Source organism: Bufo bufo, chromosome 2 (genome assembly GCF_905171765.1).
Source record: "Bufo bufo chromosome 2, aBufBuf1.1, whole genome shotgun sequence".
Classification (NCBI taxonomy): domain Eukaryota; kingdom Metazoa; phylum Chordata; class Amphibia; order Anura; family Bufonidae; genus Bufo; species Bufo bufo.
The window spans coordinates 442,184,170-442,211,707 of record NC_053390.1 but is presented as its reverse complement, the minus strand read 5'-3'; the positions used below and the strand labels follow the sequence as shown (position 1 = coordinate 442,211,707).

The following is a 27,538-nucleotide window of genomic DNA, read 5'->3' as shown; positions in this document are numbered from 1 at the left end:
ACCGTCCTTCCTCTTGACCTGAGTGTTAGGACCCGGATTTGGGTGTCCTAGTATCGCCTGTCGGTATTTGATTGGCCACCCAGTAGGCCCCGCTGATAGGTGTCCATGCAGTGCCTGCTGGTCCCAGGCTCGTGAGGAAGCTGTAGGCATTAGCTGTAGTTCCCGGCCATTCCCTGTCAGGTTCCCCCGTAGGTTCCTCCATATTAGCGCTGAGCAGAGCTCTCCACGGAGCGGCAGGATGCTGGAAGAAGCGGGCGAGGTGTTTGATAATATGCTGAAGGCGTCCTTTCCTCTCACGTTCTTTGTGTTCATCCCGGCGGTGCTGCTCCTCGTGTCTCCTCTGCAGGCCGAGGCGGCCCACGAGTTCACGGTGTACCGCATGCAGCAGTACGACCTCCAGGGCCAGAGCTACGGTCAGTCATCGCCTCTGCCGGCAGGCAGGGGTTAATGAGTGACAGCTCCGGGCACGCTGGGCGCCTGGATGGGTTAATGGTGACGATTTTGAACTGTATGAAAGAAGACTTGGTAGTTCCATGTAATATCTATCAGCATAGCCTTCTGCCTGCATGCAGCCATCAGCAGATCCACCACCATTTTGTGTCATTGTCGAGCTGATCATCCTTGCTAAAAATCCTTTCATAAAGGCAAAACCTCAGTCCAGATCATATAAACGAGGTTGCCACTGGGCTTGGACGATGGGCACACGAGTGCACAAAAACCGCACCTCCAGCGTGCTCCATTCAGTGTTATGGAAGCTGAGCAAATGTGCATGCTGGGAGTTGTAGTTTTACAACAGCTGGAGTGTGGGTTGCTGACCCCTCCACTATGTATGAATTGTAATGCCATGCGGGTATTACAGTATGTTGTGAATTGTGTTTGGCATCTGTCTTCTTTCTTGTGCCTCTCTGTTATGGTTGACTTAAAGCAGTATTCCCATCACAGACAATGGGGGCATATCACTAGGATATGCCTCCATTGTCCGATAGGTGTGGGTCCCACCTCTGGGACCTACACCGAGAATAGAGCGGGGGAGGGGGCATGCGCAGCTGCCCTCCGTTAATTTCTATGGGGCAGCCGGAAATAGCAGAGCGCTGGCTCAGCTGTTTCCGTCGACCCCGTAGAAATGAATGGGAGCAGTGGCCGTGCAAGTGTGGTGCGCTCCCATTCACTTGTATGGGAGAGCGATTGGCCAGACCCCGGGAAACCCAAGGTCCTCCAGCCACCACTCTCCACACTTCATTCTCGGCGTAGGTGCGGGTCCCACCTCTGGGACCCCCACCTCTCAGGCAATGGGGCATATCCCAGCGATAGGCCCCCATTGTCTGTGATGGGAAATCCCCTTTAAATGATTAAAGTGCTTTTTGTACTTCAGTGGCACATCCACTGGAAATCTCCCCTGCCAATTACCTCAAGAAAAGGGGAAGTTCAGACCATGAGGCATATGATTTATCAAACTGGTGTAAAGTAGAACTGGCTTAGTTGCCCATAGCAACCTATCAGATTCCACCTTTCATTTTCAAACGGAGCTGTGACAAATGAAAGGTGGAATCTGATTGGTTGCTATGGGCAACTAAGCCAGTTCTACTTTACACCAGTTTGATAAATCTCCCCAATAGAGTGTTATAACACTAGATGGGGTATCTGGGATTTAGAAATTGGCCTCAGGACAGATCATCAATATCAGATTGATGGGGTCTGACTAACTGTGGTTTGAATGGGGCTGAGCTACGCCTAAGTCATGTGACCGGGCCTAGGAAGAGGCCTAAGTTCTCACGGGGTGCCGTAATTTGTACTCCATCCATTTGGATATTGATGACCTATCCTGATTTATACAGGTTACAGCATCATAAACATTTGACTTAGTATAGGACATGTGTCAGTAGCCGTCTGGTTGCTGGGACCTCCACCAATGTTCTGAATGTTAATGGTGGAGGATAAGCGGGTAAATGCTAATAGCTGTAGGGGTTGTGACGATGGAATATAAACCTTAGTAGCTTTTTCGTTATTACATGTAGGTCCACTATAAATTCCAGCCATACACTGCTTCCCTCTGCAATAACAGCTGATCATTGTGGGGCTGGTGGGGTAGCCTGAACTGCGGCATTCTGTCAATCGCCAGCCCAGTTTCTTCACAACCCCTTTCAAATGGGGAATTCTCGTGGTCATCAGGCGTGTAGTGGAGACATGTTAGGCTACGTTCACATCTGCGTTTTTGCTGTCCAGTTTTGAGATCTGGAAGGGGATCTTAAAATCACAACAAAACGTTATAATAATACAACCGGCTGCATCCATTGAGAATGGCTCTGGTTGTATTGGGGTACTTCCACACTTGCTGCAGAGGATCCGGCAATCCGGACGCAAATGGATGCTTTTGTCAGAAGGATCCAATGCCTTGCAATACCGGATCCGTCTTTCCCGGTTGTCACCCGGAAAAACCGATCCGGTATGCACAAACCGCAAAACCGTATCCGTTTTTCTGGATACACTTGGGGCAGATTAATGCATTTTAATGGAAATTAATACCTGAGCCGGCATTCCGGCAAGTGTTCAGGATTTTTATGCGGAGAGAAAACTGCAGCATACTGCGGTATTTTCTCCGTCCAAAAAACGTAAGAGGGACAGAACTGATGCATCCTGAACGGATTGCTCTCCATTCCGAATGCATTAGGATAAAACTAATCAGTTTATTTTTTTTCCTGTATTAAGCCCCTGTGACAGAACTCTATGCCAGAAAACAAAAACGCTAGTGTGAAAGTACCCTTATATTGAAAATGAAGGAACCAGATCTGGCGCTAAAACCATTGTAAGTCAATGGGCACCAGATTCATGTCTGAAAAAAAACGCATCCAGCACCATTGAGTTAGGCTACTTTCACACTAGCGGCAGGGACCTCCAGCAGGCTGTTCCGGCGGGTGAACAGCCTGTCGGATCTGTCCTGCCGCTAGTGGACGCGTGCCCCCAGACTATAATGGGGGCGGGCGGAGTTCCGATGGCAGCGCACGCCAAGAGGCTGCCGGAATAAAAGTACGACATGTAGTACTTTTATTCCAGCGGCCTCTTGGCGTGCGCTGCCATGCTGCCGCTGGAACCGCCCCCATTATAGTCAATGAAGCCAGAGCGGTAGTCTGGGGGCACGCGTGCGCTAGCGGCAGGACGGATCCTCCAGGCTGTTCACCTGCCGGAGTCCCTTGACGCTAGTGTGAAACTAGCCTTACATGGTTTTCTTCAGTTTCCCATGCCGCACAGAAAAACATTGCTTGGGAACGCAACAAATCGGAACAGAACGCATTCTGGTGCACTCCGTTCCGGTTTGTTCAGTTTTGTCCCGATTGACAATGAATGAGGACAAAACTGAAGCTTTGTGCTGCTGTTCTGGGAGCCTGGGCCGAATCTCAAAACCGGAAAGGAAAACGCAGATGTGAAAATGACACTGACCAGCAGAACCCATTCAGCCCTACTTACACATTTTCATCAACCGAAAACCCCAACACGACATTCTAAATAATGACCATTCATATTAAAGTACATTTCCATACAATGTCATTCGCAGATTTCCAGTAACTGAAATCTTAGCTAAGACTATAGCAGGCCAAATGCTTGTTGAGCCGACAGCTATAAACATGGCGAGCATGCACCTACCTGGCACATCTGGTGACTGCTTACTGTATCTCCTTTGAAATCCAACATTCTTGACCCTTTTTTCCCCCCAGCATCTGCCATCTGGGAAGAGTTGGGACCCACCCATGCCCATTAGACCATTTAATGGTTTAGCCAGCATTCATCTAATGTATGTGACGACCATCTATAGAGCAGCACTGCCCATATATTCTGGATACCACTGGAGGCTGAGGCTGATTGTTCTGGGATTTCTGACCTGTGACCTTTGTTCCACGCAGGTACGCGGAATTCGGTTCTTAACACAGAGGCTCGTACAGTGGAGGCTGACGTCCTCAGCAGGCGATGTGTTCTCATGCGCTTAGTGGACTTCTCTTTTCAGCAGTATCAAAAAGCGCTGCGCCAGTCAGCGGGTGCTGTCGTGATAATCCTGCCTCCTGACATGGTGGCTCTGCCACAAGATATTGTACAGGTTTGAACTCTTTTGTTAGTTTCATGGTTTTTACCTGACACCCATTACAATTTTTTTTCTATACAAGAGATAATTGGATCTGGAGAGGAGACATGGACACATGCGGAAAGCAATGGTCCATTATCTGATGTATCATCCGGTGTGACATGGTAAACATGAATGAAGAAAGTCCTGTTGGGTTGACCGTTTCTCAGTGAACACTAACCTGTCTGAGAAATCCCATTCACTATGCTGTGCTGTCTGTTTTTGGTTCTGTGGTGTTGTGCTGTTTTGCTTCCCTATTACTTTTAGGCCTGGTTCACACCTAGAGCCTGTTTGGCAGTGCTGTATAAAAGGGTCTATTCTTCCTTCGCAGCAATGCTGCAGTAGACGTACAGATGAGGCCCCATATGCTAGAATACAATGGTGTTGTGCAGGAAACCTACTGCTCACTTACTGAGGAATACTCACTATTGCAGCGCTGCTTGCCTGCTTATCTTTTGCGGCTGCCTACCTAAGGTCTTTCTGACCTATTGCTGTGTTCTAGAGCTAAGGGGGAGGGGGGTCCCAGTTAGATAACCCTTTAAAATAAAAACTGCATGCCAGTCAGCTGCTGACCAAGGAACCCTGTAACCCTCCCAGGGATCAGCTGTTTTTGGTAAGGAAAGCTGCAGTGCCTGTAAACCATGCAGCCAAGGGCCCTCTACGTGTGACCTATCAGGACCTATAGAAAGGAGCTGCTTTGCTTTTAGTTGAATTGTAGGTGGTGAGATGAAATGTAGCATTGAATACCTTTTTAACTGGCTTTAATGTTTCGCTTCTAGCAATTCATGGACATAGAGCCTGAGATGCTTTCAATGGAGACTCAGGTTCCTGTCTACTTTGCTGTGGAGGATGCAGAGCTTCTGTCTATCTATGAGCAGACCCTTTCAGCTTCTGCTAACCAGGGCACCTCTTCTGCCGCCGAAGGTGAGATGGTAATAGTACGTGACCATTAGCTTTTGTGAATACATGTGTTTAGGATAAAGATTTGCCATGCTTTATGGTATTTACTGACTTTGCTGTTTATGCCCATGTAGTACTCCTTCATACTGCTACTGCCAATGGCTTCCAGATGGTGACAAGTGGCACTCAGAGTAAAGCAATCAGTGACTGGCTGGTAACCAGTGTGGAGGTGAGTGTTTGGGCTAGAATTTTTCATATTGCTCTACATTGCAGTGTTCCTCTGTTATTCCTCCTAGAAATTTCTGAATAAATTAAAAAGTACGGTAGGTGTTGCCAGTTGTGGATGTGCCAGTCTCATACTGTACAGGGACTCGCCCCTACAGCTAACACCAAGTTGTCACTTTGTTCACAGATATTCAGAAGTAATAAATGGAACAGCACAACATAGACTTAGAGAAAATATGTTCCAGAATTGTTATGGAGAATAGAATTATTTACAAAAAAAAACTAGGGGGGGGGAGGAGTATAACCTGTACCGTTTCTCTATTGCTGTGTCTGCATGGACATATTTAAACTGCTACAGAAAGCAGTCAGAAATGCCTCCTTCCTCCCAGCCCCTCCATCTTTGGCTGGGGACAACTCTGTGCACTAGCACCTGCAAAACGTCCCCCTGTATATGTGCAGATATACTATACAGTACTAGGGTTCTGACACTGCTGTAGTTTGATCATCAACGTACCTGCACATGCTACCCAGCTTTCCAAAGCTGGCTGAAAATCAAATCTGCACAATTATGTAGTGAAAGTAAGAATTATCACTGCATGACTTCACCGATTAGCTATTCAGCTGTCTACAAAAGTTGGGTGACTTTCCCTGTAGAACTGTAAACAAGCCCCATATGACTGAGCACACTGCTGTCCTGATGTCATACATACTGGTATTATGGCTGGTAATATTGGCACTATGTAAGCTCTTCCAAGATAACAAAGCGGAACAGAGCTGTCAACTTCTCTTTTGCCTGCCAGCCATGGGCTCCGCCCTCCCTCACTAGCGAGCTGCCACAACTGCGTGCCAATCGCTGAATGGGTGACTGCTTGTTCCATAAGCTGCTAAAGCAAAAAGGATGAAGATGGGTATTTTGGGATTAGGTATGTATCTGACTTACCCTGTGTAGGTCTTCCATGGTAGGCCTCCATTTCACTGGACCACTACCAACTCAGCCCTCCTCAGTACTCGAATCCCCAACCTTTGTGGTTCTTGGATGGATTCGGTGTAAGAGCTCTGGACTTCCTAGGCACCCCAAATCAGTTTCTCCTGCTGGGTCTCACACCAGTTCGCCAGACCTGCATTGTGCCAGCTCCCTCGGACCTGCCATCTATTACTAGTCAAGGTCACAGGTTTTGTGGCCTAGTAGACTGCATGTGCAGCAGCCGCTCCGTAGCATCTGGTGCTGCACCAGTGCTCAGGACAGGCAAATTGCAAAGACAGTAAGAGAAGGAAGCTCTGTATGCCACACGTGCCTCCAGCAAACAATCGGCAGTATACAGCATGAGACAGCTGAGCCTAGTGATTGGCTACAGTGGTCATGTCTGGTATATGGGCATATCACTGCGGCAGTCAGAACAACAAAGCTCTTTAGGGCTCTTTCACACGAGGGTGTGCAGTAGGGAAATCGTACTCTGTGTGAGCGTGATCCTCCGTTCTGGACACTGCTCATATTGCAGGAGCCCACGGCATTATACTGATTTTATAATGCTGTGTGTGTCTGCATGACCTTCAACAGGGTCACACTGACCTAAAGCTGCCACTATGATTCTGTAGCAATGCGGTCATGCAGAGGTACACAGCAACATGAGCTGCGTCCAGAACTGAGGATCATGCTTACTCACAGATCGTGATTTCTGGACTGCATGCTCTCGTGTGAAAGAGCCCTTAGAGAGGTAGACCAATTAAAATAATGGACGTGACAAATTAGTGACATAACTGAACGGAGCCAAGAAAGACCCCATTGACTTTTATATATTTTTTTTTTTTCAGGGACGTTTGGCTGGCCTTGGTTCAGAAGACCTTCCCACTATTGCAATTGTTGCTCACTATGACGCTTTTGGAGTTGCTCCGGTAAGTGGTGCATCATATGGCTTTTCAGCACTATGGCCCCTATTTAACTGGTGCAAAGGAAAACTGGCTTAGTTGCCCATAGCAACCAATCAGATTCCATTTTTCATTTTCCAAAAAATTAATGGTGGAATCTGATTGGTTGCTGTGCACATTTGCGCCAGTTTTGATGAATCTCCCCTATAATTTTTTCAAAAGCACAGTATTTGCCGGTGACATAATTTTGCTGAAAGTGTAACGGGGAGACTTGTTAATCATATCCGTTCTCAAAGTCTAATTTCCTTTTTTTGTTCCTAGTGGTTGTCTTATGGTGCAGATTCTAATGCCAGTGGTGTGGCAATCCTTCTGGAGCTGGCACGCCTCTTCTCTAGGCTGTACACATACAAGCGAACACATGCAAGGTAAGTGTCCCACACCCTGAAACTTTGGCCTTGTTTTACCAGCCTTACAGCCTGCTCGTGTATGTAACAGCTAGGAAATGGCTCAACGCTTTAACCTCTGCTTCACAGACTAATAGGATTTTTTGAAACTTGATTAGAGGGGCATAAATATGACAGGTTAATACATTTCATTTTCTTTCCTACTGTTTCATGCAGAGACCAGACCTATTAGGGCTAAAGTCATGTATGTGTAAAATTAAGTCTCTTAGTAGACCAGTACTGCAAATCATGTACAGTTTGAAAGCATACTGACAGGGCCTCCGAAAGGTGGGAAATTACTTTAAAGGGATTTCCAGGATTTTTATATTAATGGCCTATCCTCGTGATAGACCATCAATATTGGATCAGCAGGAGTCTGACACCCTGCAAATAAGCTAGTGTCCTGTAGCTTGGGCACCAGAAGACACTGAAGTGAATGGGAGAAGCTCTGCAGGTACCAGCTCCCACACTGCATGCTGCAGGTAAAATGACTGACTCCATGACTGAACCCAGGAGGCTCCACTACAAGCCACTGGTGTCCGTAGGACAGTGTTGGTGTCCATCATGTGACTGATCTGTCACAGCTTGAATCGCAATTGTTTGTTCCTATGATGGATTGTAAAAATGAAGGGGCACACTTATTAAGACCAGTCCATAGCTGGCGTTGATCCGCTGAAGTTATGAAGAGTAGCAGGCCTCTCTATAACTTTGGCGCATCCAGCGGCAGTTTTTAAATGTAGGTCTGTTTCTGAGCTGTCTTTACATTTAGACCATTTTCTATGCATAAAACAGGCGTAAAAAATGGTGAATGAGGCCGGCCTGATTTAGGCATATTTCAGATTAAATCAGCCCTGAAATCCCTAACACAGAAGTAAATTCAACCTGAGCTGTGAAAGGGTTGCTAAGAAGAAGAAATAATGTCATTTTAATCTGTACTTTCTCTTCCATTACTTCTTTTAGCGTGCTCTGTTTTCACCCTGTATTAATTAGTGTTACTGGAATATTCTGTTCATTTTATTTTGCTTGCTACTTACGGTCACCTGTCCTTACATTCACATTTCTCCCATGCACAGTTACAATCTGCTGTTTTTCGCATCAGGAGGAGGGAAGTTTAATTATCAGGGAACAAAGAGATGGTTAGAGGATCATCTGGACCACACAGGTAACATAGCATGTAGAATAGAAGCAACATTAGTAATGCCACCAAGGTCTCCTTCAGAAGGATGACTGGAAACCCATACTGTACTAGTAGGTAAAAGCCGTGCATTTGTTAAATGTAATTTTTTTTTTAGCACAAAGAATTCTCTTTGTATGCAGACATACCATGTAATGGCAATAAAGGCGTTTTATAACTTCCTAACCTCATAGATTGTGAATAACTGATTGACGGGAGTCCAACACTCTGCACTTCTGACGATCAGCTGTTTGAAGAGGAGATGGGCGCTCCATGTGAGCGCTTCTTCCTCTTCAATACACTACCCGTCCTCTCCCTTGCAGCGTAGTGTAATTACATATACTCGCTCCTTTCAAGTGAATGGAGCGAGTACTTCTAATTACACTCCCTGCCGAGACAACGTGCACTGTAATGAACATAAAGCAGCGCTCGCATGGAGCCTTGCCTCCTCTTCATACAGCTGATCGGCGAGGGTGCTGGGTGTCAGACTCCCGCCAATGAGATATTGATGGCCTATTCTGAGGATAGGAAATAGAATGATAAGCAGCACTACAACTCCCCACATAAGAATAAGAAATGCCATTAAGAAGGGTGATGGTGCTCGCAGATAGGGATCCTGGCCATGGGTCCCAGCGTGAAATAGGTATATAGAAATCCGCAGCACTCTTCCAGTAGTGAAAAAAAAAAAAAAAGACCAGAGACGGTCGAAACGTCGCTGGTTTAATTAAACTTCACTTCTGGAAGAGTGCTGCAGATTTCTATATACCTATTCTGAGGATAGGTCATCAATTTAAAACCCCTGCACAACCCCTTTAAGACAGAACATCCAGTGATAACCAGTCTTTACGTAGTCCAGAAGTCAACATCCATTAAAGGGGTTCTCTGCTTTTCCTATTTTAATGACCTATTCTCAGGATAGGTCATCAATATTAAATCAGAGGGGACCCGACTCCTGGCACCCCCACCGATCAACTGTTGAAAGAGGAACACACAGTGCTGCTGCGAGCACTGAGTTCTCTAATGTTTACTGCCTGCCGTCTACATTGCAGCAAGGTACAGGTGTAATTACAACTCCTCCGTCACCTCTGTCCTATTATCTTCATACAGCTGATCAGTGGGGGGGGCTCTAGTTGGGCCCCCGCCCATCTGATATTGATGACGTATCATGAGGATAGGTCATCAATGTAGGAAAAGCGAATAACCCCTTTCACTCCTAACTGTCTAACCCTTTCATATCATATCAATAAAACACTTTTGGGGTCATTTATCAAACTGGTGTAAAGTAGAACTGGCTTAGTTGCCCATAGCAACCAATCAGATTCCACCTTTCATTTTGCAAAGGAGCTGTCAAAATTGAAAGGTGAAATCTGACTGGTTGCTATGGGCAACTAAGCCAGTTCTACTTTACACCAGTTTGATAAATGACCCCATCACAGATACCCATTCAGCTTGATGGGTAAGCGTTCAGTCTGGGCACTGTCCGTACTGAATTCAGACAGCACCTGGACAGAAATCTCATCTGTCTGAAACGGGCCTAAGAAAACAAGGGGGAGGCATGGTGTGGTTGGTCCCTCAGGACTGTAATAGTCATATAGTTTGCATTCTTTCTAACCTGTGTCTTCAGCAAGAATACAGCTGCTTCTACTTCATTTTGTTTGAACCCAGGGAAGAAGGAACCATATGGATGTCTTCACATGCAGCAGATTTTGTTGCAAAAAATTTCTGCGACTTAAAGGGGTTATGTCATGATTGATGCAAAAATGAAAATCAGACATCATATAGTACATGACAATCTCTAACAAAGCTAGAACCATCACATGGATCCAAAGATCTTCCCCATTCATTGCTCCAATTGCTCTGCTAGATTATGTTCAGTCTGGCATGTCCTTTCTGTTTCAGCTTTCTCTCTCTGTAAGGGCTCATTCAGATGGCTGTATGCTGTCTGCCAAAAAGCGGATCCGTTTTTTTTGCGGATTAGATGTTGTCCCATTTATTTCTATGGGGCCCTTTTCTTCCATTGCACGGCTCAGCATAAAAAATGAAACATGTCCTATACTTGTCAGTGAAAATCAGGACATGGCCCTGTTGAAGTCTATGGATCAGCAAAAAAACGGATCCGCATTTCTGCTGACAGCATCTGAATGAGCCCTAACTGCCACAGCTACTAACAGAACATATGGTTGGTGATTTAAACTGAGCAGGTATGACCAGCTCAGTCAGACGGACAAAAAAAAAATAAAGAAAAGAGCAAACAGCAGGTGGTCCAATACAGATACACTTTATGGAATAGCTCACTGGCAAAAGTAAATGCTTAATTACATGCTATTACAAAAGTATTCAGATACAGGTGCTGGTCTGAAAACTGTAGAACATGTTTTGTGACACAACCCCTTTACACTCCCTTCCATTCATTTCATTGAGGTCGTTTTGGCAGGGATGCACATGGATTACTGCAAGCCCTATTCAGATGAGCAGAACTGATTTAGTCGCAGAAAAGTTTCTGCAAAAAAATCTGCGTGTGTGAACTGTGAAGTCACCCTTATGGAAATGCCAGGGTAACCTGAGAAATTTTAATCTCATCTCAATCTTGTTTTAGATTCAAGCCTACTTCAAGATAATGTGGCTTTTGTGCTGTGCCTGGATTCTGTAGGAAGTGGAAACAGCTTGCATCTTCATGTCTCTAAGCCTCCTAAAGAAGGAACTTTACAGCATACCTTCCTTAAAGAGCTGGAAATGGTAATTGAAGAAAGCAGATATTACTGTATTAAACAATGTTTTCATGATGGGGATAGGTAAATATTTTTAGTAGAAGTTTTAAAAATATAACCACCTTTCTTTACCCAGATTATTTCAACCCAGTTCCCTGAAGTGACGTTTTCTATGGTTCATAAGAAGATAAACCTGGCTGAAGACACACTAGCTTGGGAGCATGAACGCTTTGCTATCCGCAGGCTTCCCTCATTCACTTTCTCTCACTTAGATGGTCACCGTAATGGTCACCGCAACAGTGTTATGGATCTAAGGTGAGATAACTAGAAGAATCTCCCCCCAAAGCCCAAACTGGATCTTTCAAGAGAAGCTTCTCTGTATGTTTTTCAGTCCTGTACAGGAATAATTGTTCATAATAATCATTCTAGTAGAATACTGTACAACTTGTGTTGTCATGCACTTTTTCTAATAGCAGCACTGCTAGAAATAAGGCAAATAAGGTTAGCTTTACCATCACCTAATACTTAAAGGGGTGTTTGGTTTCCGATTATTGATGACCTTTCCTTAGGATAGGACATCAATATCAGTTCGGCAAGGGTCAGACTCCTGGCACCCCCACCAATCAGCTGTTGGAAGAGGAACACACAGTGCTCCTTAGAGCGCTGAGTTCTCTTCAATGTTTACTGCCTGCTGTCCGCATCGCAGCAATAAGCAGGTGTAATTATAGCTCCTTCGCCCCATGCACTTCACTGGGATGGAGCGTAACTACAATTGCTCTGTACCATTTTAGTGAATGGAATGGTGAAGCTGTAATTGCAGTGCACCACCGCTGCAGTGCTGACGGCAAGCAAGTAAACAGTGAAGAGAACGAGTGCATCATTCTCTTCAAACAGCTGATCGGTGGGGGTGCAGGTATTCAGACCTCTGCCGATCTGATATTGATGACCTATCCTGAAGATAGGTCCTCTATATCAGAAACCAGACAACAGTGGTAAGTGAAGATCTTGCAGTAGATCCGGTGGAAAACGTCTGCCATGTCTGAATATGTCCTAATAAATGGCTGTATTCCAGTTTTGTGTTTTTTCATTCCATGAACGAAAGCATAGCAAGCTGCGGACAAACGTGCATGCATTACGTTTATAGCATTATTCCACAGATAGGATTTTATATATTTTTTTTTTTTCCTGCTTTCCTATTAAGCAGATGGTTTCCATTTGTAAATGGAATGTTTCAGGGATTGTGAATAAGATTCTTATATATTAATTAGCTCAATATTCTGCCTGGAAAATATTAATAATTTTACAGCTTTTCTATGAAGGTGTGTGTTTTTATTATTTTAATTTTTTGTATCATGATAATCATGCTTGTAAATGTTGTTTTTATTTGTACCCTAGTTGGAAAGTGGACACAGAGGTGCTGGCCCGTAACACTCGTATACTTGCTGAAGCGCTTACGCGTGTCCTATATAATCTGACAGAGAAGGTACATGTATAACCTTATCCAATTTTAAGCTCTGCTATTTGTCCACAAGTCTGTGCTAACATTTAGCTTTGTCTGATTACAGGGAGCCCCGTCTGATCTACAGATCTTTACACAGCAGATGGTAAGCAGGAGAGTGAATGGCTCCAGAGGCCTGGGAGAAATACATGTTATATTACTTGTGTCTAATGAAATTACCATATTTTTTTGGAATATAAGACGCACCTAGGATTTGGCGTAGGAAAATAAGAAAAAATATATTTTCCATCAGACCTCATACCAGACCCCCAAGATCCATAAACCTCAGATCAGCTCCCCATCAGCCTCACATCAGACAGTAAAAATAAATAAAATAAACTTAGCTCGGACGGCGGTGCATATCAGGACTTACTGCACCGTTTCTTCCGGCCCGTGCTGCACAGTGACCTGACGTCGCAAAGTGCACTACGTCCTGACGCTGTGCTTGGCCAGGGAGGGTGAGTACAGCCAGCGGTGTGCTGCCCTTACCTTTTCATACCTCCCGCATGCTGATGACCGCTGCCATAATAAAAAGCGGTGTTTAGCATTCGGACTAGAAGATGCACTGCCACTTTTTGGAGTCCTATAGTCTGAAAAACTAACTAAACTAAGGCCCTTGCAGACGAGTGTTCCTCCCACAGTGAGTCCGCATCGCAGCACCCGGCCTGACCTCCCAGCACTGACTGGATTCACATAGCATTATATTGATTTATGATGCTATGTAACCCTTACAGTTCTGGAATGTATTTGATAACACTGGCATAATGCTGCCAGTGTTATCCAATACATTCCAGAATTGTAAGGGTTACATAGCATCATAAATCAATATAATGCTATGTGACCCCCGGCAGCGCTGGGAGGTCAGGCCGGGAGCTGCATTGCGGACTCGCTGCGGGAGGAACGCTCATCTGCAAGGGGCCTAACTAATTTGTGCTTAATGCTGTAATTAATACTATGAGAAGGATACAATGATCATTATCTATACCAGGGCAGGCCAACCTGCGGCTCTCCAGCTGTTGCAAAACTACAACTCCCAGCATGCCCATAGAGCCTACAACTATCAGCCTACAGCAGGGCATGGTGGGAATTGTAGTTTTACAACAGCTGGAGAGCCACAGGTTGGCCAGCCCTGATCTATACCATTGGTTTGTTGTCTTTATCTAGAATGTTCAGTTTTTTTTCCCCCCTCGCCTATGACAGCACCCATGGAGAGACCGCGTCCTACACCTCAAGACAGAAACCGCTTTAAAAGACGGACCGTCCTCTCCACCTCCAGTTCTGTTTCCTGTCCTAAGAGGACAGGAGGGAGTCGGAAACCGTTAATAGATGGAGCTGCGGGCGCCCCGACTGTAAAAGTGTGAAGGAGCGCTTACCCATGCGGCGTAAGTCTTCTTTAGGAGCCGCTGCTAAGTCTGGGCCTCTTTCTCCCTAATCCCCGCTCCGCTCCTTCGCAGCCCAGGGGGGGTTTTTTAACTCCCTGACGCTGGCGACTTCTGTCGCATGTCCGGCTGTACCGGGACGCCGCGGCCTGAACGGTGACTTACTTCTGGTGCGACAGTGGAGGGAAGCTATCCCTGTAAGCTGAAAGTGGGGTGAGAAAAGCCTGGTGAGAAAAGCTCAGCGCGCAGAAGCCACTGAAATCGCCAATGATACGCCGGTGTCTAAGGAGTCTAGGAAGGTCTCCAGATCTAAGGACAAGGGGTGTGCTATATGTAAAAAGAAACTACACTCTGCCTGGGCGAAGCCCCTTTGCCTGGCTTGTGTGAGCAAGTTAATGGAGGAGGAAGCTCCATCTCTGATGGGCAGCATCAAGCAGATGATCCGGGAGGAGGTTAAGGAGTCGGCTAGCGGTCTGCTAAAAAGCCGCCCTAGTACCTCTGCAGCTGCATCAAATCCCCCCTCCAGCGACAGTGATAAACTTTCTGGATTAGAGGAAGAGGGAGAATGCTTTTCATCAAATGACTCCTCTCATGAGGAAGCCGCTTTTTCATAGAGAACATTAATTCTCTAGTAAAGGTTGTGTAAGCTACTATGGGATTAGATGACCAAAAGCTGACGCAGTCTGTTCAGGACTCTGAGGGTCTGGGCCCTAAAATAAAAAGAAATATTCAGGCTGTTATTGCTAAAGAATGGAAAAAGTCAGATAGGAAGTTTTTTATTCCCTCCTCTGTGAAACGTAAATACCCCTTTGAGGAGGAGATGACTGCCTCTTGGGATAGAGCCCCTAAGCTAGATGCCCCTGTGGCCAAAGCAGCTAAAGAAAAAAAAACTGAGCTTCCATTTTGAGGATATGGGTTCTCTAAAGGACCCAATGGATAGAAGAGCAGACCTCTATTTAAAGAATAATTGGGAAGCCTCGGCAGCGGCCTTTAAACTGGCTATTGCCGCTACTTCGGTAGCTAGATCCCTTTAAGGCATGGTTAAAGGAGTTGGAAGATCACATTAAAGGGGGGACCCCTAGGGAGCAGTTGTTATCCTCTTTTTATAATGCCCTAGATTTTATGGCGGATGCTTTGGCCGACTCTCTAAGATTATCGGCCAGGGCTTCCGCTTTATCCAATTCTGCCCGTAGAGCGATCTGGTTGAAAAGCTGGAGCGGAGACTCTAGCTCTAAGGCTCCATTCACACGTCTGCATCCGTTCCGCAATTTTGCGGAACGGCTGCAGACCCATTCATTTTCAATGGGGCCGGAATGTGCTGTCCGCATTTGAGGATCCGTGCTTCCATTTCCGCAAAAAAAATAGAACATGTCCTATTCTTGTCCGCAATTACAGACCAGATTAGGCATTTTCTATTATAGTGCCGGCGATGTGCGGTCCGCAAATTGCAGAAATGCACATTGCCGGTGTCCGTGTTTTGCGGATCCGCAAAACACTTACGGACGTGTGAATGGACCCTAAGGCTAAGCTTTGTGGCATTCCGTGTCAAGGGGAATTCTTATTTGGCCCGGTCCTCGACGATCTTCTTGAGAAGGCCTCTGATAAAAAGAGGGGTGTTCCTTCCATCAGTCAGCCACCTAAAAAATCTTTCCTCCCCAAGTTTAACAGGGAAGTTTTCAGGGGAAGAGAACGATCTAGACAATATACAGGAGCGGCAAAAAAGTCAAAGGGTTTTTTTCCAGGGCAGAGGCCTAAAGACGCCAGGCCTCCAGTGGGTAGTCGTCTGTCTCACTTTTCAGTGGCAAAAAATCTCCAACAGCCCATGGATAAATGCTATTATAAAAGAGGGCTTAAAGGGAACCTGTCACCTGGATTTTGTGTATAGAGCTGAGGACATGGGTTGCTAGATGGCAGCTAGCACATCCGCAATACCCAATCCCCATAGCTCTCTGTGCTTTTATTGTGTAAAAAAAACTATTTGATACATATGCAAATGAACCTTAGAGGAGGGGCTGATGACTGCCGCGATTCCGGGAGTGGAATGGGCCTAGTACCACTCAAGGCCCCTTCAGCTTCAGATTCTGGAGGTTTGGGACATGCGTACTCTGTCTCTGTATCGGGAGTTTCAGCTATCATCCCAGACATTGCTTTCTCTGGAGTGGTGGATGAATCTTCACAATCTACAAAAGGGTGTTCCCTGGCACAGAGATGCAGTTCTCTCTGTGGCCACGGATGACCGTCCCTTCTGTTGGGGAGCCCATGTAGAGTCTCTACTACTGCAGGGAACCTGGGACTTTGGTTCCCGTACCCAGTCTCAAAATTTCAGAGAACTGAATGCTATCAGATTAGTCTTCCGTTAATCAGGGGCAGAAATGTCAGGATCTACTCAGACAATATGACAGCAGTTGCCCATATCAACAAGCAGGGTGGTACCAGAGCTCAAAGTCTGATGACCCTAAGCCACCAGATTTTCAGGCTAGCAGAGGATTTTCTCTTTCTGCAGTGCATCTAAAAGGGGTAGACAACATAGAAGCAGATTTCCTCAGCCGTCATCTATTCCAGAGCGAGTGGTCCCTAGATCAGGGGGTTTTCAACAAAATCTCGGCCTTATGGGGTATCCCTGAAATAGACCTCTTTGCCACCAGGTCAAACAGAAAGATGGAGGGGTTCTTTTCTGTCACCAAGGGATCAACCGAAGGCTGTAGAAGCGTTGGCTCAGTCCTGGAGAAGGCGGTCTTCTTTATGCCTTTCCCCCTCTGAAACTGTTGCCAAGAGTACTCAAAAAGATCAGGGAAGATTGTGCTACAGTTATAGTGATAGCCCCCTTTTGGCCAAGGAGGGTGTGGTTTTCAGAGCTCCGCAGAATGTCATTCGCCACCCCCTGGGTTCTTACAGTTTTCCGGGGTCTTCTAGCTCAGGGACCAATCCTTCACCCAGAAGTGGAGAGTCTTCATCTGACTGCCCGGATTTTGAGAGGAAAATTTTAAAAAGAAGGGGTCTCTCTGAGGTAATCAGCACTTTGTTGGCTAGTCGTAAGAAGGTCACTTCTGACATTTATTTGAGGATTTGGAGGGCTTTCTGCAGATTTGTCAATAAACCAGTGGATGTTCTGGAAGCTCCAGATATTCCTAGTCTTATATTTTTTACAGGAAGGTTGGAGGAAAAAACTCTAGACCTAGCACTTTAAAGGTACAGATCTTAGCCTTAAGTGCCCTATTTGAGTTTAAATTAGCGGGTCATCCCTGGGTAAAAAGATTCATCACTGCAGTTTCAAAATTATCCCTAGTTTGCAAAAATAGGGTCCCTCCTTGGGATCTAAACTTATTTCTTTCAGCCCTGACGTCGGATCCTTTTAAGCCCATAACCAGCATTTCCACTAAGATGATCTCCCTAAAGCTGGCCTTTCTCCTAGCTCAGGGATCCGCAACCTTCGGCACTCCAGCTGTGGTGAAACTACGACTCCCAGCATGCACACTTGCTTAGCTATTTTCAGGACTCCCATAAAAGTGAATGGAGCATGCTGGGAGTCGTAGTTTCAACACATCTGGAGTGCCGAAGGTTGCTGGCTGCTGTCCTAGCTATTACCTCTGCTAGAAGGGTTAGTGAGATGTCTCTTTCCATTGACCAGCCTTACTTAAGGATCTTGGAGGATCGGGTGGTTATATCTCCTGATCCTTCCTTTTTGCCAAAAGTGTCTTCTTCTTTTCACTGTACCCAAGAGATACGATAGTTCTTCCCTCCTTCTGCGCTTCTCCAAAAAATTAGAAGGAATCAGTTTCATTGTTTAGACGTGAGGAGATGTTAAATTCAATATCTGCAGGTCACGCAGCCATGGAGGTCTTCCTCCCGTTTGTTGCTTCGCTTTCAGGGAAGTAAGAGAGGCTCTGCTGCATCTTCCCAGACTATCGCTAGATGGATCAGGCAGGCTATTTACTTAGCATACTCTTCCAAGGGAGCTGTTCCACCATCGGGGTTCGGGGCTCACTCTACTAGATCAGTCTCTACTGCTTGGGCAGAGAGCGCTTCCGCTTCTATAGAGCAGATTTGCAGGGCTGCCACATGGAGTTCCCCGCATACTTTTTTCAAACATTATAAACTTCAGCTGCCTTCTAATGAAGGCCTGATATTTGGCCGTAAAGTACTTCAGGCCGTTGTCCCACCCTAGATCTCGCTTATATCTCCATGGGTGCTGTCATAGGCGAGGGGGAAAAATTTGATTACACTTACCAAGTTACCGGTAATTGGTTTTCTTTGAGCCTATGACAGCACCCGGCTAATTCCCTTCCCAAAAAAAATAAAAATCATGTGTATATCTTTATATGTCTTAGTTCTCGGAAAAGGACTGGAGGTGGAGATGGGGGGTCCCGCTTTTAAAGCGGTTTCTGGTTCCTGTTTCTTGTCCTGAGTAGAAGGGGCTCTCTCCATGGGTGCTGTCATAGGCTCAAAGAAAACAGATTACCGGTAAGTGTAATCTAATTTTTTTTTCTGTCTGCAGCAGGTCCAGAAGGAGCAGCTAGAAGCAGTGATGCAGTGGCTGACCAGCCAGCCTCGTGCAGCACAGCTGGTAGATAAAGATAGCAGTGTTCTCAACACTCTGGAATATTACATGAGCCGGTACCTGAAAGACGTCAAGCTTTATCACGTCAAGGCCGATAAAAGGTAAATAAGGGGATACAGGAGTAATGGGTAGTATGAAAATTTTAAGATACCAAAGGCATATATAGTTTACCAAACTCTTGATCTTGTTTGTAGTTAAGTGCCGTTCATTTTAAGTTAATTAATATTTCACTCCATGATGTTAAATACTTTTAACAAACAAAAATAAAAGTATTATAACAGTGATTCCTTTATTGGCTAACCAAACATAAATTTTGTTTGCACCCCATGCCAATCAGCTGTATGAGGAGACGGCGCGCGCAGTAGGCACGTGCTGTCTCTTTTCTCTCTTCCTGTCAGCTGCTGTTGTCTATGGCAAAGACCATACACAGCAGCAGTGGGCAGGAAGAGAGAAGGGAGACAGCACGTCCGCACTGTCTACTCATCCAGCTGATCGGCTGGGATGCCAAAGATGTCAGACCCCGGCCAGTCTGATATTGATAACCTATCCTGAGGATAGGTTATCAATAGAAAAAGCCCGGACAGCCCCTATAAATCATTGCTGGACAGCAGATTGTGCTGTGTAAACTGCAGTCTATTGCCCAGAAAAAAATTAATCCATATGATTACGAGTGATGGCAGTAGCCCATACAGTGGAGGTGATTAGGGTTGAGCAAAGCACACTTCGGATCATTGATCCGAAGTCACTTAGTTCAAAACTTCGTTTGAATGCTGTACGGAGACCTGTCTCCGTACAGCATTCAAATGTATGGCTGTATGGGCTGTGCGGAGGTGTTAACCCCGAAGTCTCGAGAGACTTCATTAAAGAACTTCGGACTTTGATTGTACAACTTGAAAACAGCTATCCAAAGTCTTCTTTGGTACTGACTGGTCCAGTGTTCTTCACCAAAGTTTCATGAGACTTCGGACTTAAAGGGGTATTCCCATGTTAGACAATGGGGGGGCATATTGCTAGGATATGCCCCCATTGTCTGATAGGTGCGTGTTCCACTGCCGGAACCCGCACCTATATCTAGAACAGAGCGGGGAGCGCTGTGGCTGGAGGACCCCAGATTTCCCAGGGTCCGTCTACCACCAAGAACTAATGCCCGCCTCTCCCATAGAAGTGAATGGGAGCGTGCCGAGCATGCGCCTCCCATGCTCCTATTAATTTCTATGGGGCAGATGGCAATAGCCGAGCCAGCGCTCGGCTATTTTCGGCGGCCCCATAGAAATGAATGGAGGGCGGCTGCGCATGTGCAGTGCGCTATCCTGCACTTTCGGGGCTCCGTTCTCAATATAGGTGCGGGTCCCAGCGGTAGGGCCTGCAGCTATAAGACTATGGGGGCATATCCTAGCGATATGCCCCCATTGTTTGAAATGAGAAAACCCCTTATAATAAGTTACCTCTGCGCAGCCCATACATTTAAATGCTGTACAGAGACAGGTCTCCGTACAGCATTTGAACGAAGCGACTTTGGATCTATCATCGAATGCGCACTTCCTTCAACCCTAGAGGTGATCTCTACATGTGAATGCAGCTCTTACCTTCACAGACAAGCAGGCAAATTATCAGGAAGGAACTGTTCTTTCCCTTTAGTGAAGATGAGTGGGAACAGGAGTGGAGCCTGATAAGACAGGTCATCAATATCGGATCAACCAGCACCCACACCGATCAGCTGGTCCGAGAGAAGGTGCGCACCATGTGACTGCAGCCTTCCCTTCATTGTTTAGCAACTCGCTGTCGCAACAGCAGGGGTAGGTAAAAGTCGACCCATTCACTTCTATGGAACAGCTCCTTCCTATACAAGCCATCCTGGCTTACATGTAATTACACCGGCTCACCACTGCTGTTGCAACGGCAATCATTCAAACAATGAAGGGAAGGCTGCGTTGGCATGGCACGCCCCTTCTCTTCAACAAGCTGATCGTGGGGTGCCAGGTGTTAGACCCCCGCAGATCCGATATTGATGACCTATCCATCAATAAAAAATAACTTGGACAACCCCTTTAAAGAACAGGATGAGCTGAGCAGATTGATATATAGTTTTGTGGGAAAAGATTTAGTATAACTTCTTGTATTGTACCGGTAATTTATACATTTAAATTCCTGCTCATTATGGGCTTTGAATTAACAGGGGCGGTCCCATCAGTGATTGACATCTGCATACAGAGATAGTTGTCAGTCCCTGCTAGGACGTCTCCTTGACTTCAAACATCAGAATGAGCAGGAATATAAATGTACAAATGAAAAGTGACCCTGAATCTTTCCTCAAACTATATATCAGCCTGCTCAGCTCCTCCTGCTCTATAACATGCTGCCTGCAGCTCAGACACCATGTTCAACGTGACAGGTTCCCTTTTAAGCTACCAATATGGACTAAAACATGTATGGCTGCATTAGTGAAAAATCATTCACTAGATGATTTTGTTCAACTATTTGCCTATTTCTATTTAGTGTGCGTTTCACTACCTTTACAATGAGTCCTTCTTTCCTGCCACCCAGTTTGCAGGGAACTGTAATACAGCTCCATTGCCACATCACATTGGGTGACCAGAAGCAGCGCTATACTTGAGACAAGCCAAAAGGACACCTTCCCCTCATCCTCTGGATTGGCAGGGGTTCCTTAGGTCAGATCCCATAGGTTAGATTCAGAATGTTAAGCTATATGTTGTAACCTTTGATGGCAATAACCCTTTCCATGATTTATGAATCCTTGTATGGATTTGCATGTGGTTTCAATGTCCTATTATAATCTTGTCTTCATTTCTCAAAGGCCATTTTTTTTCCCCACAGAGACCCTGAATATGTGTTTTATGATCAGCTGAAACAAACAATGAATGCATACCGGTGAGTAGACTTCCCTAATAAACTGCAGTTTCCGGTAACTTCTGTGTCAAAAATAAAATGTGAGCATACAGTATGGAATGAACCGGTGTTAAAAGGGGTTGTCACTTCAGCAAGTGTCATTTATCATGTAGAGAATGCTAATACAAGGCAGTTACTAATGTATTGTGATTGTCCATATTGCTACTATAGGGAAAAGCATCAGCCTGTGTGCGCCGCTCACCAGAGAGGCTGGCACTTTTTCTTATAGTGTGCAAGCACGACCACCGCTGATGGATTGCAGGGTGGTCGTAACCATGGAAACGAGCAGTGTATAATGTGATGGAAAAATGAATATAGCCAGCAAAGGAGGCAATATGGACAATCGCAATACGTTAGGAAGGGCCTTGTATTAACTTTCTCTACATAATAATAAATGTCACTTAACCACCTCCGGACCGCTGTACGCACAGACGCGTCCTGGAGGTGGTTGATTCATTCCGCCTGGACGCATATACGCGTCATCTCGCGAGACGCGAGATTTCCTGTGAATGCGCGCACACAGGCGCGCGCGCTCACAGGAACGGAAGGTAAGAGAGTTGATCTCCAGCCTGCCAGCGGCGATCGTTCGCTGGCAGGCTGGAGATGTGTTTTTTTTAACCCCTAACAGGTATATTAGACGCTGTTTTGATAACAGCGTCTAATATATCTGCTACCTGGTCCTCTGGTGGTCCCCTTTGTTTGGATCGACCACCAGAGGACACAGGTAGCTCAGTAAAGTAGCACCAAGCACCACTACACTACACTACACCCCCCCCCCCCCCCCCGTCACTTATTAACCCCTTATTAGCCCCTGATCACCCCATATAGACTCCCTGATCACCCCCCTGTCATTGATTACCCCCCTGTCATTGATTACCCCCCTGTAAAGCTCCATTCAGACGTCCGCATGATTTTTACGGATCCACTGATAGATGGATCGGATCCGCAAAACGCATCCGGACGTCTGAATGAAGCCTTACACGGGCGTGATCAATGACTGTGGTGATCACCCCATATAGACTCTCTGATCACCCCCCCTGTCATTGATCACCCCCCTGTCATTGATCACCCCTCTGTAAGGCTCCATTCAGACATTTTTTTGGCCCAAGTTAGCGGAATTATTTTTTTTTTTTCTTACAAAGTCTCATATTCCACTAACTTGTGTCAAAAAATAAAATCTCACATGAACTCACCATACCCCTCACGGAATCCAAATGCGTAAAATTTTTTAGACATTTATATTCCAGACTTCTTCTCACGCTTTAGGGCCCCTAGAATGCCAGGGCAGTATAAATACCCCACATGTGACCCCATTTCGGAAAGAAGACACCCCCAGGTATTCCGTGAGGGGCATATTGAGTCCATGAAAGATTGAAATTTTTGTCCCAAGTTAGCGGAACGGGAGACTTTGTGAGAAAAAAATAAAAAATATCAATTTCCGCTAACTTGTGCCAAAAAAAAAAAATTTCTATGAACTCGCCATGCCCCTCATTGAATACCTTGGGGTGTCTTCTTTCCAAAATGGGGTCACGTGGGGTATTTATACTGCCCTGGCATTCTAGGGGCCCCAAAGCGTGAGAAGAAGTCTGGTATCCAAATGTCTAAAAATGCCCTCCTAAAAGGAATTTGGGCACCTTTGCGCATCTAGGCTGCAAAAAAGTGTCACACATCTGGTATCGCCGTACTCAGGAGAAGTTGGGGGAATGTGTTTTGGGGTGTCATTTTACATATACCCATGCTGGGTGAGAGAAATATCTTGGTCAAATGCCAACTTTGTATAAAAAAATGGGAAAAGTTGTCTTTTGTCAAGATATTTCTCTCACCCAGCAAGGGTATATGTAAAATGACACCCCAAAACACATTCCCCAACTTCTCCTGAATACGGCGATACCACATGTGTGACACTTTTTTGCAGCCTAGGTGGGCAAAGGGGCCCATATTCCAAAGAGCACCTTTAGGATTTCACAGGTCATTTACCTACTTACCACACATTAGGGCCCCTGGAAAATGCCAGGGCAGTATAACTACCCCACAAGTGACCCCATTTTGGAAAGAAGACACCCCAAGGTATTCCGTGAGGGGCATGGCGAGTTCCTAGAATTTTTTATTTTTTGTCACAAGTTAGTGGAAAATGCTGATTGTATGGGGGAAAAAAAAAAAAAAAAAATCAGCATTTTCCACTAACTTGTGACAAAAAATAAAAACTTCCATGAACTCACTATGCCCATCAGCGAATACCTTGGGGTCTCTTCTTTCCAAAATGGGGTCACTTGTGGGGTAGTTATACTGCCCTGGCATTCTAGGGGCCCAAATGTGTGGTAAGAAGTTTGAAATCAAATTCTGTAAAAAATGACCTGTGAAATCTGAAAGGTGCTCTTTGGAATATGGGCCCCTTTGCCCACCTAGGCTGCAAAAAAGTGTCACACATCTGGTATCTCCGTACTCAGGAGAAGTTGGGGAATGTGTTTTGAGGTGTCATTTTACATATACCCATGCTGGGTGAGAGAAATATCTTGGCAAAAGACAACTTTTCCCATTTTTTTATACAAAGTTGGCATTTGACCAAGATATTTCTCTCACCCAGCATGGGTATATATAAAATGACACCCCAAAACACATTCCCCACCTTCTCCTGAGTACGGAGATACCAGATGTGTGACACTTTTTTGCAGCCTAGGTGGGCAAAGGGGCCCATATTCCAAAGAGCACCTTTCGGATTTCACAGGTCATTTTTTACAGAATTTGATTTCAAACTCCTTACCACACATTTGGGCCCCTAGAATGCCAGGGCAGTATAACCACCCCACAAGTGACCCCATTTTGGAAAGAAGAGACCCCAAGGTATTTTGTGATGGGCATAGTGAGTTCATAGAAGTTTTTTTTATTTTTTGTCACAAGTTAGTGGAATGAGACTTTGTAAGAAAAAATAAAATAAAATAAAAAATCATCATTTTCCGCTAACTTGTGACAAAAAATAAAAAGTTCTAGGAACTCACTATGCCCATCAGCGAATACCTTAGGGTGTGTACTTTCCGAAATGGGGTCATTTGTGGGGTGTTTGTACTGTCTGGGCATTGTAGAACCTCAGGAAACATGACAGGTGCTCAGAAAGTCAGAGCTGCTGCAAAAAGCGGAAATTCACATTTTTGTACCATAGTTTGTAAACGCTATAACTTTTACCCAAACCATTTTTTTTTTACCCAAACATTTTTTTTTTATCAAAGACATGTAGAACAATAAATTTAGAGCAAAATTTATATATGGATCTCGTTTTTTTTGCCAAATTTTACAACTGAAAGTGAAAAATGTCATTTTTTTGCAAAAAAATCGTTAAATTTCGATTAATAACAAAAAAAGTAAAAATGTCAGCAGCAATGAAATACCACCAAATGAAAGCTCTATTAGTGAGAAGAAAAGGAGGTAAAATTCATTTGGGTGGTAAGTTGCATGACCGAGCAATAAACGGTGAAAGTAGGGTAGGTCAGAAGTGTAAAAAGTGGCCTGGTCTTTCAGGGTGTTTAAGCACTGGGGGCTGAGGTGGTTAATTACAACCGCTTTAATAATGAGCAGGAATTAAAATTCATAAAATACAAGTTTTACTGAATCTTTTCCCATAAAACTATATTTCAATCTGCTCATCTCCTCCTGCTCTATAATATGCTACATTCAGATCGGACACCATGTCCAATGTGACAGGTTCCCTTTATATAGTGGACTACATGTGTGTTTTGCTAATTTGACTATTGTTAAATTATTTTATGGTTTATTGTTTTCAGCGTGAAACCAGCAATATTTGATCTCTTGTTGGCGATGTGCATTGCAGCCTACCTTGGTCTAGCATATCTTGCTGTTCAGGTACATGGGGAACTTCTTTTTAATTTTTTTTTATTAACGATTTGAAGTCCAAAAATAGCTGTTACCCACAGCACCAATCAAAGCACTTGTATTTAGCCTGCATTGGAAAAATGAAACCTGGATTGTGATTGGCTAATATGGGCAGCTGCAGTTTCTTTCTTGTACATATTAAATTTTTACCTTCTCATTAATGCCTACTCCAACTCCTCTTCTAAGTCATTGTGATATTTAGCTTTATCATGTCTGATACATTTTGTGTAATTGTAATTTGGTCTTTTCACAGAACTTCGGATTGCTTTATAAATTAGTCCAGAGAGTGGCTTTGAAACCAAAACAGTTGTGAAGACACGTTCCTTAGCCAAGTCTCACCACTTGGGATCCAGATACCTCTGGAGGTTCTGCTTCCCTAAAATCTTTTTTTTATCATTCTAGGCACTGAAGGCTGAAATTCAGACCTTTTACTCCTTTGCATGGATCTCAATGTGAAGCTTTCCTTTACTAAAAAGTTTTGAGCAGAATAGTCATTTCATGTTTTTAAATATTGTGTAAGGGCAGTAATTTCAATCATTTTTGTAATATTCTTTATTAGGGAAATGCGTGTTTTTTATTTTTTTGTGTTTTTTTTTTTTTTCCTTTTATCATTAGAGAACATGGTGTAAAGTGTCTCCTTAACAACACACTAACTGAGCATTGCTAAGAAGAGTCCATATTCAGCTTTCTACTTTGCTCCTGAAAACTACTATGTGGAGCATACAGAGGCAGTTTTCTCTTCCTTCTTCCCCCCCCCCCCCCCCCCTCCCCTGCAATATTCCTGACCTGTCCCTGCCTATCTGACTTGCTGCCAGCACTGATCACAGGCAACTCTGCTCATTTCTGTGTCCCCTATGCTTTTCTGTTAGTGCAGGGAAAAGAATGTCTGCCGCAGTCAACACTGACAATAAGTATACAGGAGCATACTGTAGTACACTTACTGCCAGCGCTGATGGCTGCAACACCACTCCTCTCCCTCTTTTCTGGTTAGTGCTAGAAGATGGGGAGCGGTGCTGCAGCGATCAGCACTGGCAGTATTTGTACTATGTTGTATACTTACTGTCAGCCTTAATTACTGCAGCCCTGATCCCTCACTTCCCAGTGCTTACTTACAGAGAAGCACAGGGAAGGTAGAACTGAGCAGAGCTGCCAGTGATTAGTGCTGGGAGCAAGTCACATAGGCAGGGACAGATCAGAGATATCATAGGAGATATGTAGGGAAGCAGAGGCTGGAGAAGAGGCGGTCTGTATGCTACACATAGACATCTTCAGTGTACAGTATATGCTGAAGACTGGCTCTCCTTAGCAACATTCGGTTAGTATTGTTGAGACTCTTCACTAATTTCTCTAATAAAGTACATTACAAAAATGGTTCAAATTACTGTCCCTACACTATTAAAAACTAAAATGACAGTTTACACTTTAAATGTGGTAATCAAAGAATGCAGATGTTCCCTTCTGCCTTCGAGAAAAAACTCTTCTCTTTGTTAGTACTCAGGATTTAACTGTGAGGGTTAAAGATTTTTTTAATATTTATGACACCGGGAATTATCCCACCATTTTGCCTTTTTTCTTTTTGGTTTATTTTCATTCATGCACTGAATCAACCCTCTGTAACTATTTAATTAAAGATTTTGATCAAAGTCTAAAATGATCTTATGAAATTATTGTGGAAATAATAAAGAAAACCTTAAAACAGTTGGTGTGAATGTCTGTCCAGATCATGATATCTTTATGACTGCTTTTTAAGATGAACCTACAAATTCAGCCACTGAACTGGAGGACAAATTTATCTTTGGTCCAGTTTAGCTAAACTGGGCAATGTACAAATGAGGTTAATAAAAAAATATATATATATTTATTATTTACACAGGGCTTTTTTTT

At 44.7% G+C, this 27,538-nt stretch overlaps 1 protein-coding gene across 2 annotated transcripts; it reads left to right on the top strand.

Annotated features, from left to right (window-relative positions):
- Positions 1–78: 78 nt before the first annotated feature.
- Positions 79–27,349, top strand: NCLN (nicalin). Of its 2 annotated transcripts, none has more exons than XM_040417493.1 (15): positions 79–413; positions 3,897–4,087; positions 4,891–5,035; positions 5,146–5,240; positions 7,049–7,129; positions 7,424–7,527; positions 8,619–8,707; positions 11,316–11,455; positions 11,564–11,742; positions 12,823–12,910; positions 12,993–13,031; positions 18,803–18,963; positions 21,698–21,751; positions 25,546–25,624; positions 25,908–27,349. In XM_040417493.1, exons 1-15 carry the CDS (start codon positions 239–241, stop codon positions 25,965–25,967), a joined length of 1,680 nt encoding a protein of 559 aa, XP_040273427.1. In that variant the 5' UTR covers positions 79–238; the 3' UTR covers positions 25,968–27,349. The 2 variants fall into 2 exon arrangements, with proteins under 2 accessions (XP_040273427.1, XP_040273426.1); XM_040417492.1 differs by having other exon boundaries at positions 80–413; positions 18,800–18,963.
- The last annotated feature ends 189 nt before the right edge of the window (positions 27,350–27,538 follow it).

Excerpts from the sequence above, each read along its gene's own strand:
- NCLN (XM_040417492.1), top strand. The coding sequence starts at position 239 with ATGCTGGAAGAAGCGGGCGAGGTGTTTGATAATATGCTGAAGGCGTCC. Across the intron at positions 8,708-11,315 it reads GGATCATCTGGACCACACAG|ATTCAAGCCTACTTCAAGAT; the intron begins GTAACATAGCAT and ends ATCTTGTTTTAG. Across the intron at positions 11,743-12,822 it reads AACAGTGTTATGGATCTAAG|TTGGAAAGTGGACACAGAGG; the intron begins GTGAGATAACTA and ends TTTGTACCCTAG.